The sequence below is a fragment of the Orcinus orca genome, chromosome 16 (genome assembly GCF_937001465.1).
Source record: "Orcinus orca chromosome 16, mOrcOrc1.1, whole genome shotgun sequence".
In the NCBI taxonomy this organism is placed as follows: domain Eukaryota; kingdom Metazoa; phylum Chordata; class Mammalia; order Artiodactyla; family Delphinidae; genus Orcinus; species Orcinus orca.
The window spans coordinates 66,337,532-66,352,189 of NC_064574.1; the positions used below are offsets into that span (position 1 = coordinate 66,337,532).

A 14,658-nucleotide genomic window follows, 5' to 3' on the forward strand; every position below is an offset into this window, starting at 1 on the left:
TTGCAGTTGCCCTTAAAGGGGGAAGCAAGCAACTTTTACTCAGAAGTAACATTTTAATTGTTCTTCTTACTGGGGAAAAGGATAAAATAATAATTCTTTCATCTTCCTTATCTAGGTCTCTGTAAATTAATTCACCCCAAATTTGATAGAGAGGTTCCTTGGGTTTGACATGAGAACATGTTTGTTTAAAAATAGCACTTGATGTTTTACAAAAACCACTTTCATTTATTTAAATGGAAGAGGGGGCACTTTAAAAATTAGCACCGATGCCTTTATGCTTTTCTGCTGAAGCATACTAGTAATGATTTGGCACTGTGAGTACTTGTACATTGTACAAAAATTGTTGACTTACCAAATGGGGTGAACCTACTAGCTTTTCCAGCATTTTCTTGAATTTAGTGGAAAAGTACTTATATTGTAATTTTCTTAGACCTTTTAAGTTTAATAAAATAATATTAGTTCCAGTATTTAATCCATTATTTAATTTTATTTATGTATTACACTTAGACATATTTCAAGTTTGCCTTCAAATTTTTAAAACGTGTGTTTCTCCTCAGCCAAAATAAAATCATATACGTTTGAGTCTTGGATCTGGGAATAGAAAAGTTCCAATTCTTTTTGCTAATATGGTAATCTCAGCAAGAGCGGGAACCTCATCTCTCTTGTTCACTGTAATTTTCCTGGAGCCTAGAACAGTGCCAGACACAGGTACCCAGAAAAGTATTTAATAAATGACTGAACGAATTTTCTTCTATGACTTGTGAGGTTTTTTTTTTTTTAAGTTCACTTTGTACCTTAAACAAAGTATTACTGCATAGTGGACTACAGCAGGATGCTGAAGAATAGGACTCAGTGGAATTCAGTGCTTGAATGACCCACTCAGAGAGAAAAGGACTAAAGGGGTGTTGGTAGGGACAATTCCCTGGGTGTGCCAAACCCACTAAAATACTCCCACGTTTTGCATCTCTCCAGGAGCGCTCACTGTGGGCCTTGTGCGACAGTGTCAAACAATCCATGGACGAGACCGGACATGCATCCCACCTCGGCTTCCCCCAGAGTGGGTCACCACACTGTTTTTTATCATCATGGGAATCATTTCATTGACTGTCACATGTGGTTTGCTGGTGGCTTCCCACTGGCGAAGAGAAGCCACAAAATATGCTCGATGGATAGCATTCACTGGAAGTAAGTAACCTGTGCTAACTAAATTTGTCTAGAAGGCACTCACCCTGGAATCAAGACTCAGTAATAAGGACTCTCTAATCATCAAAGGGCACCACTTGCATACGGCCATCAGATAGACTCTACGCGGTCCCATCAGCTCTTCCGAATTCTCACCATAAGACCAGGACATCCAAACCTTAATTGCTTTGTATAACGTGCTATTTTAATGAATTTTATTTTTGCTCACATTGTGACCTAAGTGTTCCAGGTCTGTGACTCAGAGCTACCACTAACCTGAGTCTTCCTCTTCTTAAAGGTATTGGTATCGTCTGTCAAATAAAGATAAATCTAGAAGAAAATATACAGAAATACAAATTAGTTTAAGGTGGTGATTTGCTTTTTAATATCATTGATTTGAGTTTCTACCATAAGTTGTGGTGTGACCATTGAAAAATCAACACATTTGGTTATTTAATAATCATTTCTCAACATCTCTGATGCCATTTAAGCTATGCCCAAGGGTGTGATAATACATATATATTACACATTCTCATGTACTTTGCAAAACTGGTTTAATTTCAGAGCACAACGCAGGCTTTTCCCAAGCTAAAAGCAACAAAAATGCTCAAAGGGAAGGTTTCTGTAATTCTGCTTTCTTCTTTCTAAAGCAGGTTTGTCCCCCAGGGAACATTTGTCAAAGTCTGGAAACATTTTTGATTGTCCCAACTAAGGGGATGCTCCTGGCATGTAGTGAGTAGAGTCCAGGGATGCTGCTGAACAGTGTACAAATGCACAGAACAGCCCTCCACAACAAAGACTAATCTGGCCCCAGATGGCAATAGGGCCCTGTTGAGAAACCCTGCTCTAAAGAACAGGATAACTATCCCTATGCCAAACACTACGGGGTTTAATTTCTAATTCAGTGTCTTATAATCATCTCAGGTTTTCTTAAGTTTTTAAAAAATGAATATTACAACACAGCTTACTTTCACCTGATATTGTCATGTAGAACTTGTATTACAGGGCTAAGGCATAATCCCATGTATCCCTATTAATGTTAAAACTCAATTTATTCTTAAAGGTCATAGGATAGGGATATTAGTTCATGAGTCTCTGTTTCTCCCTATCTCTCTGTGAAACTCTCTTTAGAGAATGTATATGTTTCTGGATCTGTTGTTTTATTTTTGTATGTATTTCTCCCTTAATTTTAAAATTTAGATCAAGTTGCAGTTGACATAAAAAGGCTTCTCCATCTTTGTTAAGAAATGTGAAAAAAGTTGATCTTTTTTGAGGTCAAACAGACCTCCTGAGACAGTTCTTTTCTAAATAGTAGGGTCTAGAGGCAGTTATAGAGACAGAGCTACTAAATTAAAGGGTATTGATGGGGAATTTAAAGAGAATCTTTACTCACAGATACAGTTACTTATCCACTCTTTAGAATTCACTCTTTAGGAGTAAAATAAAATCAAAGAAGAAGGATTTAGTTTCTGGATTTAGTTGAAATTTGGGAGTGCATGTACTCTGAATACCAAAAATCTGAAATATTATTTAGCAAAGTAATATGAATCAGAGAAAAGCATTAAGGTGCTCACATGAGCCATTGGTTCTTATGACCCAATAAAGGGAAAGAACTTTGATTATCTTGTTTTTCGTTTCTCTTCAAGAGAAAATATTTAAGTACATATTTAATATATAGCTACCTTGAAATGCAGAATGTTTTTCCTTTATTTTCCATTTTAAATAATTTAACTTTTTAAAATAATATGTGCATGATACATAATTCAAAGCCTATGAAAGGGTCACCAAGTGAAAAGTAAATCTCATTTGTGGCCCTGTCACCCAGTCGTCTGATACTCCTTTCCTGGGAGCAGCCATTCTCACCAGTTTCTGGGGTTTCCTACCAGTGGTGTTCTATGCATAGAAACATATATGTATATGTGTGAGTGTTCTATAAATACATATTTATTCTATTTATACTATTCTGTATCTTGGTTTTTTCGTTCAACAATATATCTTTGTGTTGATGTCATCTAAGGAAGCATAGAGCTACATTCCCAGAGCTAGTTTACTGGGGTGGTAGTCATAAGAGGGATTGGGCTCCCCCTAGTGTTTCCATTCAGTGTTTGAAAATGTACTTCATCTCTATTTTATGCACTTCTATTCCAGTTAAGCTATAGTTTGGTAAGAATATAAGCTAACATTTTCTGATGGATTTACACAGTGGAAATGTTCAAAGGAGAGCCACACATGAGGGGGCTCACCTATGGGGGCAAGGGTGACAAAGCTGTGCCTTTTTCTTCAAGTCTGACCCTTGTCCTTGCTTTTGCCACCGTAATTTACTTGTCTACCAGTACACCTGATTGACTTTCACCACCAAGAAATCTGTGCTATACAGGATATGAAGTTATGTCTTTACAGACTTATTTAGGACCCAGAACTTAATTGTCAAAAGTTGATATGTATTTTCAGCATTAACAGTATTTTAAGATCTAAAGTAACTTCACAGGTCTCAATAGCTAAAAAACCCCCACAAAAAACAGGAAAACAAAAACAAAAAAAACCTCACCCACCAACATTAAATCTCTCCAGGACAGAGAACTAGATTCCTTGGATTAAAAACAAATATTGGATAGAATTAGGAGTTCATTGCTTCCTTAAAATTTGATTAAGCTTTTCCTAACCAATTTGGAAAATATTTAACACTTGTAAAATATTAAACCCTGCTTTAAATATAGTCATTAAATGATTACTCCTTTATAAAAGATAGATTTTTATTTTACAGTAGAAAATAGGAAAGGATAGGAATTAAGTTGGCACATCAATTAACAGACTGAACAACAGTAATATCTGCATATCTTTTAAGGACTTCTAAATTATTTTAGTGTTTCTTGAGGTTAGAGATTAATCCACATTAAAGAACAAATTGTTTTTAAGGCAATAATGTTTTCCCATTGTTTTTATTAGATTGTCTAATTGTGGTTTCATTTTACTTACCAAACCATATTAAGGCATAAGCACTGTTAGAGACTGGTGACAGATACCACAGATCAGCGGGCACTGGCAGCAGTAATAAAGTTATTTATTGCTAACTATACAACAGAAAGGCCAAAAGATCTAATACTGAATACCTGAATTTTTCATTTGTTCTGTAGTAGGTATCCAAAAGAATTTAAATCTGCTTATGTAACATTATTTGTTGTGGTCATATGCCCAAAATGAAACAGATTCTATGTCTGCTTAATATAAAATAATCCACCCAAATGGTGCGAAGCAAACGATAGTGCTGGTGTGTTTCTTACGCTAGTGTATTACTTAAGAAAATGTTACGTTTTACAGCATTTCTGGAGCTTCCTTCCAGGAAATATTCCTAATTGGCTTTTTCAGGACTCTCCTATTAAATTTTGTAGATTGAGAAACACAAAAATAATTTAGGACAAGTGTCAGCTGGTATATTTATCCAGGACTCTGTCAGTATTGCTAGGGATGGGTTTAACTGAGAAAAGTTTTCTCATTCAGTTAATATTGGGAATGACTATAGAATGACATTACACTGAAGAAATGTTTCTGCCTTCAAAGAAATTTGAAAGACTATGAACATTTGACCAACATGCTTTCAAAAAGCATAAAATAATAATAATAATAGTAATAAAAAGCATAAAATATTTTCTTGGAAACGCTAGCCTATCTATAGGTAATTTGTGTTCCCTAAGAAGAGTGTTTCTTTGTTAGCACAGGGGAGCACGCGGTTTCCTAAAACAGCCAACTGTGGAATTACTTCTGCCCAGACACTGGGTTTTCTGATATCTTTCTAGAAGCATTTTAGCAAATAATATATTTCATTGTGTTTGCATACAAAATTCAAAAGATTTCCCCACTCTCCCCCACTTTAAACTCTGTAGTCAGAAACCTGGGAGATTTTTTTTTTTTGGAACGTTGTCCGTGATGAGAGATAACCAGTCTGACAATTTGCTCCTCATCAAAGCCTGTGGTTCTTTCCACTAGCTGATTTTAAATCAGAGTAAGATAAATAGTATTTATATTTGTATGCACCTTTTCTCAATTCCTCATAGCTAATGCCAACTGAGAGAGCAGAGAATTGGCAAAATAATGCTAGGACAATAATAATATACAGCATTTATTCAGCACTTACTATCAACCTGTCACTCACTGTGCGAAGGACTTGACATTGTTTTGTTTATCCTTGTACTATATACTTACCCATTTTCAGAATTTCAGAAGCCTAAGATTACACCATTAGTAAGTAGTAGAGCCAGAACTTAGCCCCTGTCTGACACTAGCCAGAGCCCTTAGTCACTACTTTAAATGGTCAAGAATCGTGTATACGAGTACTTAGTAGGTTTGGAGGCCTTCCTTAATGCTGATATTCAAAACTATGTAAAAGGCTAAGCTAGCTTTTACTGTATTTAATTGTTAGGCTTTGGGGATCTGTAGTATACACAAATCTTTTGATAAGTGATCCATATTGTAACAGATTTGACCATGTCATCAATCCACAACCCTTCTTATAAACTTCCTTTGTGCCAAATTTTCATTGTTTTCTTAATCACCAAACCATGTTACTAATGTTGTGTTCTGGTTTGTTTTACAGTGATCCTTTTCTGTATGGCTGCCCTAATATTTCCAATAGGATTTTACATCAATGAAGTCGGAGGTCAACCATATAAATTACCCAACAACACAGTAGTTGGGTCATCATACGTACTTTTTGTCTTATCAATTTTCTTTACAATAGTAGGACTTCTATTTGCCGGCAAAGTTTGTTTACCAGGCTGATGAATGTCTGAATTGCTTGACTCTTATTATTTTTAATTTTATTTTATTTTTTTATTTTTGGAGGGTGGGGAGGACAAAGGCAAGGCATCTGAGTAGTCCTCGCATAGGAAGATGCTTAGATGAAACTGATGCTGAAAAGAAAAAAAAATGCTTTGATTTGTTCTCACTTTGCACTTTGGATTTAAAAACAAAAAATAAGGAGAGCCTTTTCCATAACCAAATACAGACAATATTGACTAAATCTCCTGAGCATATTCAGGCAGTCAGGTCTGCACTGTGATAGCAACCTAGTGAAGGAGAATGCTTTATACTGAAAAGCATGTGGCCCTTTGTGACTCTGTGCTTCCATTTTTAACGTCTAATGATTCATTTGAGGGAGGAAAAAATAAGTCTAAGTATTTATGAATCATGGCGGACCAGAGGGAAGCAAGAGAACTTCATGTGGGGCTGGCCTCACCTCCTAAGAAATTAGAGTTCACAGCTTCCTTGTAATGGTATGAGCCTTTGGCACCAGAATGGATTGCCATTGCATTACCGCACCAAGAAGCCAATAGATCAAAACTCGTTTGCTAAAATGTATGTAAAAATTCTGAAATTCCCTATTCTCTGTGTACAAAAAAAAAAAAAAAAATCAAACACTAAGAAACATGTCGTTGGGGGGCGGGGGGTTGGGTGGGGGAAATTTTCCTTATATTTATATAAATATATATATAATATATATATTTTGCTGATGCAGTATACAGTGTGTATATATGTGTGTGTGCGTATGTGTGTGTGTAAATTTATATACACACACATGCAAACAGTTCCTGGAAGAGAACTCTGAATGCTTTGCTAGCAAAACACTGTGGTGTGCAAACCTAGAACTCAATAGAAAAAAAGCCATTTATCTGAAGGCTGCATAGTGGAGAGAGTCTTCAGTTTACCTCATTCTTTGTAGCAGCCCTTGATTTTAACAGGTTTTTGTAATAGGTACAAATAATCCCATACCCTTCTAGGTGCAATTTTAAGTTAAGCTAAAATTCTTTGTAGGGTTAATTTATTTGTTTATGATAGTAGAAGGTAAGATCATGTCAAACCTGATAATTTGGGGAATCTGACACTATTTAAATTATTGGCAACTGTTGTCTGTTGTACAGAGGTTCTCTTTTTCTACTGGCTCGTTCTGTTACATTAGTAAAGCATTTTCTATGTTTAAGCACACAACTTTACATAAATACAAAGTTCACTAGTAATATCAATTTACAATATTTTGGCTATTTATAACACTAACTTCACTCTGCCATAAAAATTAAATTTATGTTTCTTTTCATCTAGGCATTATTAATAATCTCCTTTACCAAAAACCTGAGCAATACAGTATTTTCTTTAAATGCTATATGCCTTTGTTTGCTAAACGCTAACATTTTTGCATTTACTTTAAAGGGCTGTACTAGACCCACAGCTTTACATTTCTTCCAGAAAGAAGCATTGCAGCTAACCCTTGAGCCCACAAATAGTTTTAAAATATAGTATTTCTCTTCTCCACATCTCCATGTCTTTATGTCAATGCTTAGTTGTTTTTCCAGGTGAACACAATAGATAATCTCCTGTTTGAAATGTGGGGCAGGAGGGTTTTTCATGGCAATGGAGTCTTTCATGGCAACGGCAACCGAAATGTCCCTATCAGAAGAGTTAGGGTACCTTGTTTCACACAAACTGAAATGAATGCACTGTTTTGTTTTGTTTTTTTAAATGATTGCTTCAGAGATGGGGCTGCCTCCTCAGATATTCAAGGTATGAAATGGAGGAGCCTGATGTATTTCACACTGGCTTGTTTGACATTCATATATCTTACTGTTAATTCAGCAGTATTTTATTGTGGAAGAAAACCCCAGTGTTTCAGCTCACTCAGGAGTCAGGTAAGAGGTAGACCACCACTGGGGTGAGTTCCTTGAGTGTGCTGGGGGCATGTCACCCATTTCCTTCCCAGAGTCCAAAGAAACCTCTAGGAAATGCCTGAGGGAGACTAATTTTCCCCAAGTATTACGATGTCTAGTCAGTTCTAAGAATACCACTGGACATGTGCTGTGGACATTTGGGATGGCAGTTCCCATTGCGATTTGATTGGACCTCAGTCAAATGGATCACTTTGAAGGAAAGCTTTGGTTGTCACCATTATACCACTGAAATAAAGGGTTAGCAAAGTATGGTTCAAATTAACTTATGATATGACCAAGAGCTTTTCTCTTCCAAAAGTTGAATTTTATTGTAAATAGTTTCTCAAAATATTTTTAACTGGATCATGAGCATGGGGAGAGAAAGTTTCTCAGCTGCTAAGAATTTCCCCACTGTTTACGTCTTTCACTTACAGTGGTATTGCATATAAGGTTGCAGAATTTAAGGTTTTATTTGTATCTATTACACAAACCATTAAATTGTCTTTAATTTCATCATTGTCTTGGAGGTCCAGTGCACTAAGGGCTGATAGGGGAAAACTCCCTCTAACCAGTCAGCACTCTAACCCAGGATTAAAACCATCCCATCAAGTAGTATGTGAAGTCAAATCTTTGTACTCTTCCAGACCAAACATTGAAATGGACTCATTCATATAAAATTCTATAAATCCTGTAAGTGAAAAGATAGACAACTGTCAGCAGTTGCATTTAAAAAGGTCACTATAATAAGTACTATATAGTACAGTATTAATTTATAGCAGGAAATCATATCTTGTAAACTGTATATAAAACACTGTTTAATGGTGCAATCATTTGTCAAATTTTTGTCTGTTACATTGTTTTTAGAGTGTGTGCATTCTTCTCATACCTAAGAATATCACTGTAAAATCTGCTGAAAAATATTTATAGGTTTTATTTGCACAAGACTTAATTAGTTTGAAAGTTTTGGAAGCTCCTATTGAACACGCCTAAACATCTGTAAACATGAAAAATCTTCAATTCATTAAAAGCAAACATTTCAGTATGATTCTTTCCAAAGGTAATCCATGTTCTATGTTGTTAATGTGTGTATGTAATTTTTCTGACTCTTCTACTTCTTATAAGCCTATTTTCCGTTTCATTTGTTTTGTTTTTGAAGGACGGCTCTTTTTTTTTTTTTTTCTTTTTAATGTTCTAGATGACCAAAACACTTCATTGGTTTTTACCCTTTTGCCTAAATCTTTGATATCCCCACTTGATGTTCTGTGAATTCACTGTTTAATCTCTTAAGTAAAACAATGAACAGTCCTGGTGACATACAACCTATTGATTTAGAGGAAAGACCCTGAAAAAGTATTGGAAACTAACTTTGAATATACTGCTCTTAGCTATTATTTTGCATCGTGGGCTTCATGGGAGGAACATGTTGCATTTATTTTGTCTTTATTAAAAGACTACTAGCCACAGTTACTCTGATTGTAGTAACTGTTTTAGCAACCCACTTTGATCTTCTTTAAAATATTGAATTTACATTCACAATTCAAAACAGTAAGCTGTCTTTCAGAACTAATTTTTGAAGGATAAAAATATATGAAGGAAAAAAGTGACCTGTGTAGGTTGGATTCCCTACATAGGACTTATTAGTTATATCACCTCAAGAGATTTTAAAGTTTGTCATCAAGGCCTGTATATTACCCCAACTTTATTAAGAATTGTTTTCTAATTGGTTATAACATTTTTCGATTAATAGTTTCAAAACAAATTGTTAATACAAACTGTATAAAATGAACATAATTTTCTTCACTTGTATTTTTGTTATTGAGCAAGTTTATCAAAATAAATTGTCTACTAAAGAAACTAAAAAGGCTTCTATTACTTTGAAATAAGCTTTGAATTTAAAAATTTATTTCAGAAATGAACTTCTTACAGAGGTTTCACATATTCACACAGTGACACTTCCATGCCTCTTGGTTTAGTTTTGTTGTTAGCATTTTGCCAGGGGAATGTCTCCCCTCTCTTCTTCCACTCTCACTCCTAGCTCCCCCTTCGGGAGGAGATGTATTAATGTTCCAGAACATGGATTAGGCTATGTTTAATAAGAAGAGGCACTCAGCAATAAGAGACCACACACATGTGGCACTCTCTTCTACATCATGTTTCCATGGACCGGGAGAGAGGTACTGAGCCAAGGCTCTCATTTTTCTTTCCTTTTTTCCTTGCACATCGACCTAAGCCCTTTCATCTTTGCTTCATTCTTCTGTTTTTACTTTATTTCAGGCCAAAGTCCTCTTAGCTTGTAAGATTTTAAAATTTGGGTTGAAGGAGCAATAGAGAACGCTTTGGTCTCTAGACTTATCCGTGTGCTCCATCACAGCTTTACTGTAACTCTCTCTAGGAGTATCAGGAGTGACCTAGCCTAATAATAACTAGTAATGAAATGAAACACTATATAACACACATGAAAATGAAACACTATATTTACCCGTTGCTGCTGTTTCTCCTTTATATGGCCTCTGCAGGAGCCTCATGCGGAGTTGGGAGTTTAAGACAAGGTAGGATTTGGGTGTTCTTGGCTTCTGGACCTTAACGTCATCTTCTTAGGGTGACCAACCATCCTGGTTTGCCTGAGACAGGGCTCTTCTGGGACATGAGACTTTCAGTGCTGTAACTGAGAAAGTTCCAGGCAAACAGGGATGAGTTGGTCACCCTACCTTTCCACCATTCATATCTCACCCTGATTTATGACACAGATTAGAGGTATTTGAAGAGTTCTTTTCTATAAACATTAATGAATAGGTCTACTGGAAATTGTAATGGTTGACTAAATACTGAACTTCTAAGAGAGGGGAAGGAAACACTTTTCTTCTCTTTGGTAATACTGTAGGAAAAGGCAACAGACTGTCTTTAAAAACAATAACATGGGTGAAAAAATTATTTTGAGTTACTCTTCCATCAACTCCCTTCTAACCACTGTATGAGAAGATTATAGGAAAAACACCAAGACTAGTGGACTGTGGGTTCCTTTTATGCAAAGTCAACTCTTCTGGGTCACAGTTACCCAGCAACAAAATAAAAGTAGTTATTTATAAATTGTATTAAAGATAGAAAGCATAATGCTGTATTATTTTTTTAGAATTTTGGTTCTTTTCCCAGCAGGAAAAAAAAAATGCTGGGATGATATTTTGAAGCACATTTAAGGTTTCTACAAAGAAGCCCCAGTTCCAAAGACTAAGACCACCCAAGATTAAATTTCAAGAAGAAGTTTTTCATGAGACTTGTAAAATTTCAGAGCTGTATGAAATCTAAAAGCATGTTCAGTGTTTCCATTTTCCAGATGAAGAAATCAAGGACTCAAAGGCTTATGGACTTTCCCAGAGTCACATAACTAGGTCTCAGGACACTCAATGTAGAAAAGAATGTCTTTGACAAATAGGCCTTGGACAGTTTTTGGCCTAGGACAGTTGTTCAAATTCTATAGCCACTTAAACGAATCTTTCTTCAACTAATCTCCATCTACTTCAATTCATCCAGATCATTTCTGCCAAAGTAATCTTAACACAAAAGAAACTTTTCAGTTCGTTATTCGAGTTCCTGTCACGCCAGCAGTCTACAGAATGAAATCCAAACTTCTTTAGCATAATACTGAAAACCCTTAACGAGCTGGCTTCAGGCTGTCTCCTCAGCCTTATTTCCCATCATTCTCCCTTTTCGCTTTTTACTGATAAACCAGCCTATTCTCCATTCTTTTACTACGCCTTGGCTCTCTGTCTTAGCTGTGCCTGTATGACCTCCCCCTTGCAGTTTCTTTAATCCCTCCTCTATTTGAAATAATCTAATTTTTTGTGCTTTGTTTCTCTTTTGCTTGTTCCTCTGTAACAGAGCTTACTAGAGGGGAATCGACTGCCTGGATTCAAGTCTCAGTTCCACAGTAAAGCACTTAATAAATCACTTAACCTCTGTGCACCTTGGTTTTCTCATCTGTAGACCGGGCCTGATAGTACCTACCTTATAGGGTTATTGTTGGTTTAAATGAGATAAAGTGTGGAAAGTTCTTGGTACAAGGTAAGCCTCCGAGTGTTAGCTGCTGATGTTATTAAACACTTCTCTATAACTAGATCATAAACTCTTGAACTCAAGGAATGTGGCTTTCTCATAGTCCAGAGACCTGACACAGTGCTTTACACATGAATTATCATGATTAAATTTGGGGCTAGGTTATAAAGGAAAATTATGAAACTATATTTCCTGGAGATGTGAAAGGCCCAGTCACCTGTCTCCCAGGATTGTTTCAGTAATATTTTTCCTGAAAGCAGAAGCTTGCATAGATCATCAGCCTTTATAAGTAAGTGTGGTTATTTTACTGGTAAGTATTTGACTGTATAATATGCCAGTCTGACCTCCTTAGGATTTCTCTGGACTCAAGACCCTTTACTACTAAACTCACAGCGCTCTAATATTGATACTTATACAGAGGACCAGGATGATGCAAGTACCCTGTCGATCCTGAAGAGAACTCTCTGGAGGCTTCTTCAAGCTTGTGGGTTCTCCGTTCTCTTGAAGCCATCCATACATTTGGTATGCTTTGCAGAGACTTGGTTCTGCCAAGATGGTTTTAATTATTTCTGCTAAAAGGAACAGACTCAAGGATTTGATCTCATTTTAGATGTGGTTATCCCCAACTGGCCATCTTATGGCGCATTTTAGTAGATACTTTCAATGTGTTTGGTCACCATTAAATCAATCTCTATTATCTCTTGGGGCAAGTCAGTAAAATAAATACCGTGTCCTGACTCTGGTACTCTTTTCATGTTGTTTAAATACTTATTTAGTTGTATAAGACAATTCAAGTATTTTCTTTAATTAAAAAAAATAAAAACCCTTTCTTTTACATTGCTTTGTTTTCTATGGCAAAATACAAATGCAGTTGAAGAACCACCCCAAAAAAACCCCTTCCACTATCCACTCTAGGGGAAAAAAATAATCCACATATCTAAGAAAGTTTTTTACTACCTCATCTTCTACATATTTTGCTAATTAATCAGTGAGAGCAAAATGGACTTGTGTGTTGCAGTCCCACTCACACACACCACTCAAATACTTTACCTCATTTCTGCTTTCTGGGTCATTAGTAACTTTTTTTTTTTTTTTTTTTTTGGCTGTGTTGGGGGCCTTCTCTAGTTGCGGTGAGCGGGGGCTACTCTTCGTTGAGGTGCGCCGGCTTCTCATTGCGGTGGCTTCTCTTGTTGCGGAGCACGGGCTCTAGGCGTGCGGGCTTCAGTAGTTGCGGCGCGCAGGCTCTAGAGCACAGGCTCAGTAGTCGTGGCGTACAGGCTTAGTTGCTCCGTGGCACATGGGATCTTCCCAGCCCAGGGATCAAACCTGTGTCCTGCATTGGCAGGCGGATTCTTAACCACAGTGCCACCAGGGAAGTCTCAGTAACTTTTTCTCTTGTCCTAGGTGCTACTATGGAGAAGGAAGTTAACATGACCCTAAAGTGGGACAAAAGAATTTTTTTTTTACAGTAACACCTGTCTGTAAATTTTTTCTAATGAATATAGGAAATTAAAAGTTCCCTCCCACACAATCCACCTTCCAGAGAGTACCACTGTTGACAGTTTATTAGGTATTCTTTCAGACATTTTGCTTTCTTTACAGTGTGTATGTGTGTGTATGGTGTGTTTATATGTGTGTGTGTGTGTGTGTGTGTGTGTGTGAGATGGGTGTGTCCTGTTCAGTTGTTTTAACAAAAGCAAGATCATATTATACATAACTACCACTACTTTCTTTTTTAACTTATGATGAATATCTTTCAGTGTCAGTAAATATAGATCTTCCTCATTTTTAATGGCTGTATAGTATAGATAGATACCTCTATTACACACTGTAGAGATATAGATATATTTCTCTTCCCCTGTTGTTGTACATTTAAGTTGTTTCCAAGTCTTTGCTCTTACAAATAATGCTGCTCTGAACTTAGCCCTTAGATGACAGAAACCTCCCAAATATCATAATAATCTGACACTCTAACTGAAGCATATCAAGTACTCTATTAAGGCAATTCATATTTTTTGAAAAACTGTGGTTAACAAATAGTGGCATTCATAAGAGTTTAGAGAAAGAAACTAACATTAAATTCATGTTGTGTTTTTCCATATGTCATCTTAATTAATACTCCTCCTATGAAGTAGGAGATAGTATTGTATAGATTAGAAAACACTAAGGATCAGAAGGGTGAGCAATTTACCCAAAGTTCTATTAGGGAATCTGGGTTTCAAACCTAGGTTCCCTGACTTCAAATCTAGGACTGCTTCTGCTGTCCCACATTGCCAGTTTGGCTAGTCTAAACGAAATAAAAATAGCTTGTCCCAGTTGCATGATTCCTTGGCTCAGACATCAGCAGCTAAATCTATGGTTTGCTTCTTCTGGATGTGAATGCAAACAACCATAAAAAGTAGTCTCTACTTGTGAATATTACATATTTTGTTGAAAGAAAAAAATTATGTAAGTTATTAAGTTGTGTTTAATCTGCCATCGTTCCTTGCTCATTGTCAAGATTTCTGCAATCATTGCTCAGTGGTATTTTATAGCACTTACTTCCTTGACTGGTGAATTATACCATGTTATCCATTGGTTTTATCGGAACCCTTTTGAGAATTGAGCACCCAGGGAAATTTTCCCAAAGAAGCTATCTCCTATCCTCCCTGTAGCACTTTAAAAAATCAACTAGATCCCTTCTTCCTTGTTGGTAGGAAATCTATTGGCCATTGGGGATACCCTAGGGTTG

General features: G+C 36.3%; 1 protein-coding gene across 2 annotated transcripts in view; it reads left to right on the plus strand.

Moving 5' to 3' along the window:
• The window catches only part of MOSMO (modulator of smoothened), a 61,583-nt gene extending 48,849 nt beyond the window's left edge, over nt 1-12,734 (plus strand). Inside the window, exons 2-4 of one of the 2 annotated variants that reach the window (XM_033425953.2) lie at nt 973-1,185; nt 10,394-10,426; nt 12,346-12,734. In XM_033425953.2, coding sequence (XP_033281844.1) covers nt 973-1,185; nt 10,394-10,426; nt 12,346-12,503 — 404 coding nt within the window. In that variant the 3' untranslated portion in view covers nt 12,504-12,734. Of the gene's footprint in view, nt 1-972; nt 1,186-5,773; nt 9,063-10,393; nt 10,427-12,345 lie in introns of those variants that run through there. The other variant, XM_004268557.3, reaches the window with a different exon arrangement.
• The last annotated feature ends 1,924 nt before the right edge of the window (nt 12,735-14,658 follow it).